The 6000-nt window shown below is 41.8% G+C and overlaps 1 protein-coding gene across 1 annotated transcript in view; it reads left to right on the forward strand.

Moving 5' to 3' along the window:
- Window positions 1–814, forward strand: part of Trim69 (tripartite motif containing 69) — a 28680-nt gene extending 27866 nt beyond the window's left edge. Inside the window, exon 7 of the mRNA XM_008849159.1 lies at window positions 215–814. Within this exon, the coding sequence (XP_008847381.1) occupies window positions 215–753 (539 nt within the window). The 3' untranslated portion in view covers window positions 754–814. The remainder of the gene's footprint in view (window positions 1–214) is intronic.
- The last annotated feature ends 5186 nt before the right edge of the window (window positions 815–6000 follow it).

The raw sequence follows: 6000 nt of genomic DNA on the forward strand, positions 1-6000 counted from the left end.
TTGTATTTTTAAATATTAATACATATTTACATTATTTGTATTGTTTCCTTCAGTAATAACATAAATTATTTCAATGCAAAGTCCAATTTTATTCTAAATAAAATGTCTAGAAATAGCAAATCACCTGATTAGGAATTTATTCACATGGGGAATTAAAGCACTGGTATCTATTTCCCTCCTCCCCACTCCCTGCTATCTCTTATTTTCTTACTAGGCCTATCTCCATTAACTCTGGATCCTAAAACAGCTCATCCAAATCTGGTGCTATCCAAAAACTGGACCAGTGTGTGTCATGGTGATATTAAGCAGGTAATGCCTGATGATCCAGAGAGGTTTGACTCAAGTGTGGCTGTACTGGGCTCAGAAGGCTTCACAACTGGAAAGTGGTACTGGGAAGTAGAAGTAGCAAAGAAGACAAAATGGACAGTTGGAGTCGTCAGAGAGTCCATCATTCGGAAGGGGAGCTGCCCTCTGACTCCTGAGCAAGGATTCTGGCTTTTAAGACTAAGGAACCAAACTGATCTAAAGGCTCTAGATTTGCCTTCTTGTTGTGTGAAACTGGTTGATCTCAACAGGGTGGGCATATACCTGGATTATGAGGGAGGGCAGGTATCCTTCTACAATGCTCAAACCATGGCCCATCTTTACACCTTCAATAGCATTTTCATGGAGAAACTTTATCCCTACTTCTGTCCCTGCCTCAATGATGGTGGAGAGAATAAAGAACCATTGCACATCATACATCCACAGTAATTTTGTCATACTATTGTATAAATTCAGAGTCTATTAAAGTACTGAAATAGTTTACAAATTTTACTGGATTCTCTTTCCAATTCATGGGGAATTCTGAAATAATGAAAGTAGGATTCACAAACTCCTAAATGGATTCTTCCAGAGCCTTTCAAGATAGCATTCTGCTTCTCTGGGGGAGCCATGCTCACAAGTGGTCCTCATGCTCTTGTTTCTGCAGCAAACTGCAACTTGATTTTATGGTGCTTTGGAAGTCTTTTCAAACATGCTCAGAGGTTGCTATTATTGATTTCCAGCACAATGAATTTTCACTTCTGTACTCTTTTTCCTATTCTTTTTTTTTTTCCAGTACTGGGGTTTAATTGTCTTTTGATATAAAAATTTACCTCATTTTGTTTCCAAAACGTGTTGCTGTTAATTTAAAATTTTGTGCTAGAGACTTAAAGTAGAAAATGGTCTGAATTATTTTATAATCTTGTCTTGAAGTCATTTAATATACTTCTTAGTCCAGCAAATCTTTGGTTCTTTTCCTTCCTTTCACGGTTCTTTTATCCCCGCTTTATTAATGAGGACCATCTGTTTCTTCTGTAGTAAAACATCCATATTCCCACTACTTTTGACCGTCCCTTCATTCTGCCTATATTTTAACTGGCAGTATTTTTCATCCCACTCTGTTCAGTATACTTGTTTTCTAGCTTGTCCACTCTTTCTAGGTCTAAAGTTCTTAGCACCACTGATATCAGCAATTCTCTTGATAAAATGTTCCTAGTTCCTGTCTAAATTAAAATTTCCCATCTAAATTGCTTTCTTATACAACCTGCATACACTTATAACTGCCGATTTAGGTAACCAGCCATGACATGATTAATGCTAATATAAAGGAAGGTAATTTGACTGAAAATTCACTTCTGAGCTGGTGAAATGGCTCAGCAAGTAAGGGTGCTTGCTATGAAAACCTGATGACCCAAATTTGATCCCTAGAACCCACATAAAGGTAGAAGGAAGGAGAGAACTGACTCCATGAAAGTTATTCTCTGACCATATGCACACCATGGCACACATGCACCCACACACATACATAATATAAACAATAATAAATTAAAAATCACTTCTAAGTATGAAAAATGATAGCTGAAACATACTATCATTTTTTTTAATGGGACAGAGTCTCCTATGCTGCTCTGGCTTGCCTAGAACTTCCATTCTCCTGCCTCAGCCTTCCAAGTGCTGGGATTATAGGCATGAGCTACCATATTTGGTTCACTTATTTATTGATATATTGAGAGTACATGTGTGTTATGGCATGCATGTGGAGGTCAGAGGACAATTTACAGCAATCAGTTCTCTTCTTCTACCATATGGGATTTAACTTTTATGTACGAGCGTGTGATGCACACTTGGGGCGGGGGTCACAGGATAATCTCAGGTCCTTAACTTCTACCTTACTTGAGACAGTTGTTCAATGCTGTGCACCCCAGGTTCACTGGCCTCCAAGCTTCAGGGGATTCTCCTGTGCCCACCTCCCATCTTGTAGCAGAAACAGTGGAGGATAGGTACAAGCTATGCTTGGCTTTACATGGGTTCTGGGGACTTGAACTATAGTCCTTATGCTTGTGTGGCAAGTACTTTATTCACTGAGCAATCTCCCTAGGCCTTTTTTTATTAAAAATTTTTATTTTTATTTTATGTATATGAGTGTTTTGCCTCCATGTATTTAAGTGCATCATGTGCACACATGCCTGTAGAGGACAGAAGAGGGCATCAGATCCCCTGAAACTGGAGTTATAGATGGTTAGTTGCCATGTGGGAGCTGGGAACTGAACCCAAGTCCTCTGTAAGAGCAGCCAGTGCGCTTCACTGTTGAACCACCTCTTTGGCCTGTTGTTTGTTGTTGAGATAGGGTATCCCTGTGGCCTCAACTGGCCTGGAACTTGCTATGTAGACCGGGCTGGCTGTATTTCACAGAGATTTGCCTGTCTCTGCTTCCTGAGTGCTGAGATTAAAGGTATGCACCACCACACCTGGCTTAGTTTTTTTTTGTTGTTGTTGTCGTCTTTTGTGTTTTATTTTGTTGAGACAGGCTTTCACTTGGCCCAGGCTGACCCTGAATGCACCTGAAGAAAGCCTTGAATTCCTGATCCTCTTGCCTGCACCTGCCAAATGTCACCAACTGACAGTTGTCATTTTAGCTCTCAGGTGATTCTGATATAGAGAAAATCACTGAATTAAAGAAACAAAAAACTTTTTGCTTTAAAAATAATTCAAACTTAGGGCTGGAGATATAGCTTGGTGGTAGAGTTCTTGTCTAGCATATATGAGGCCCTGGGTTTAAGCCTCAGTACCAAAACAAAACAAATCCCAAAATAACAAAAGCCTCCACACCAGGACTTTTCCTATCTAATCACAGTACTAAATAACCAAATTCAGAAAATTATACAATACACAATACTACTAGCTACTATATAATCCATACTCGATTACTAAAAGTATGTAAGAATAGAGTTTTAGGCAGTTTGGTGAAGAACTTTAAGTAGCATGGCAAAGAGTTTTAGGGACAGAGAGGCCTAGTTGCTACTTCTTAGAGTGAAAGACTACATTGATATGATGTCTGTTTGGGGGGACTGCAAGAAGTGATGCAGAATTCAGAAAAAAAAAAAAACAGCGAGATGACTCAGAGGGTAAAAGCTCTTGTGACCTGAGTTCAATTCATGGTAGGAGAGAACTGATTCCTGCAACCTGTCCTTTAATCTCTACACAACTCACATCCACACATAAATGTAAAAAAAGTCAATAGTTATAGAACATGAAAAATTCTAAGAGAAAGTTGTCATCAAGTTGAGAATAGTAAAAGCTAAGTAGGAATGAAAAATCCTGGCACTCGGGAGGCAGAGGCAGGCGGATCTCTGGGAGTTCGAGGCCAGCCTGGTCTCCATAATAAATCCAGGCCAGCTGGGGCTACAGGGAGACCCTGTCTCAAAAAGACCAAAAAAAAAAAAAAAAAAAAAAAGAAAAATATTTGAATGTAAATTTTGAAAATGTCTTAAAAATGAACATCTAATGGGTGGAATGTTTAATGGCTGTGTGTAGAACACCAGCCTAGCATGAGTTTAGTTTCCTGAACCGCAAAACAACAAAAACAAAAACTTTTGTCTTTAAAAAGAAAATAACAAAACAATAAAAAGAATGTCCCTATGGTGATAGTTATGTAATGATATAAACTACAAATTAGTAAAGTATAAATTTACAAAAGGAAAATTAAACAAGATATGAATTACATCACAAAAAAAATTTCTCATGCTCCTCCTTCCTGGCTCATGGTAGCTAAGAGAAAATAATTAACTTTTGTTCATATATTCTTATAATTGTTTATTTTGTTGTCGATCTCTTACTATTTTTTAATTTAACTTTGTCTGGGGCTGGAGAGATGGCTCAGCAGTTAAGAGCACTGGGTGTTTGTTGGGAGCCGTCTCAGCATATTGGGAGACTGAGTCTTATCCACTTCTTCACAACTGCTGACAGGCCTCAGCCGGCTATTTTCCATTCTGCCCGCAGCCTTGGCCCGAAAACTTTGGCAGGCAAGCAGAGCCCACAACCTTGGCTCATAGCCGGGGCTGGTAGCCCACGGCCTTGCTCTAGTTATTGTAAATAGCCCTGTTTTCTGTTGATCAGTAGACTCTCGCAGGCACGGGATGGAACTCGCGGCCTTCGCCTGCGGTCTTGTTTTCTTTTCCAGTAACTGCCTTGCTCTCAGTGGATCCCCCCCTTGGAGTGCACCTGGGTCTTTGCTGTCTGGCTGGTATGATTCAGTCCAGTCTGTACTTCCTTGTTCTTATTCCTTATTTAACTGTATGCTTGTGCTTCAATAAAAGAGACTTGATCAGAGCACTGTCTTGTCTCCATTTCTCTTGCCCCTTGCCTCATCCACATCCCCACCCCACAATCCAGGTACTTCGTGGCAGCTCTGTGGGTCAGAACTGAGGCACATTTATACTGGGGGACAACGTGAGGGTCCGACGACAAGAAGAAGAAGGGGTGTGCACCTGATCAAACAATAGTTTGGAGACGTCGCGGTAGCCTGCTGTGACTGAGCCGACAGGTAAGTTGGTCGTGCAATTTAAATTATGGGACCAACATTGAGTCAGCATCAGAAATATGTGATACAGTTAAGAGAAGCTTTACAGGCAAGAGGAGTAAAGGTTACAACTGAGGATTTATTTCATTTCTTTGATTTTGTGAAAGACATCTGCCCATGGTTTCCCCAAGAGGGGGTTATAGATGTAAAAAGATGGAGAAGAGTGGGAGATGCATTACAAGAATTCTATAAGGTGTTTGGACCGGGAAAGGTCCCGGTAACTGCTTTTTCATATTGGAATTTAATAAGTTAGTTAATAGATAAGAGAGATGAATGTGAGACAGTGGTGGTAACAATTTCCCAAGCTGTAGAGATTTTTAGAAATAGTTCTAAGTCAGAGTTGAGAGAAATTCCCAAGGAGGAGGCGGCTGTGGCAAATCCCCCTCTGGGCCGCCCAGGATGGTCAGGGAGCCGTGCATCGGGGCCCTCATCAAGCCCTGCCTGGGGAGGGGTAGAGCCCAGGACTTGGTGAGGCCGCTTTGAAAAGGAAGCGACGCTTGCGTCACTCCCTCCACCAGCCGCACTCGCCGCCATGCTGGGAGCCTCTGAAAAAAAAAAAATCGGAGGGGCGGGCGGCAGCTTTACTCTTTTTAGCGACATTTTTGCATGGTGGTTGGGACTGGGAGCCCCCGCGCGCTGGCCTCCCGCCCCTACTGTGGCCCGCAGGGCCCTCCGGTTCCACCGCCGGTGGTGTGGCATAGAGTGGCAGGCTGCCGGATACCGCACAAAGAGTGCGGCCTGAGCCCTCTGTGCCTTTAAAGGCTGCTGCATCCAACTTAAAGTGTCCCCTATGCACACACACCATGCACCTTGTCGCAGTATGGAGCCACAGCCCCATGTACCTTAGCAGTCTTAGATGGTGTGGCTAAAAATTGGCTAACTCCTAATGATTGGAATCAATTGGTGAAGGTAGTCCTTAATGGAGGTGATTATTTGTTATGGAAATCAGAATATTATGACAATCGTAAGGAGACAGCTAGGAGGAATCAACAATCTGGAAATACATGGGGTTTTGATATGTTGATAGGTGGAGGTGAGTATGAGACTAATGGAAAACAGATGCAGTATGATGCAGGTCTTTTTGCACAAATTCGAGCTGCTGCTCTAAAGGCATGGAG

Source organism: Nannospalax galili, unplaced genomic scaffold, assembly GCF_000622305.1.
Source record: "Nannospalax galili isolate Female #2095 unplaced genomic scaffold, S.galili_v1.0 scaffold891, whole genome shotgun sequence".
Lineage (NCBI taxonomy): Eukaryota > Metazoa > Chordata > Mammalia > Rodentia > Spalacidae > Nannospalax > Nannospalax galili.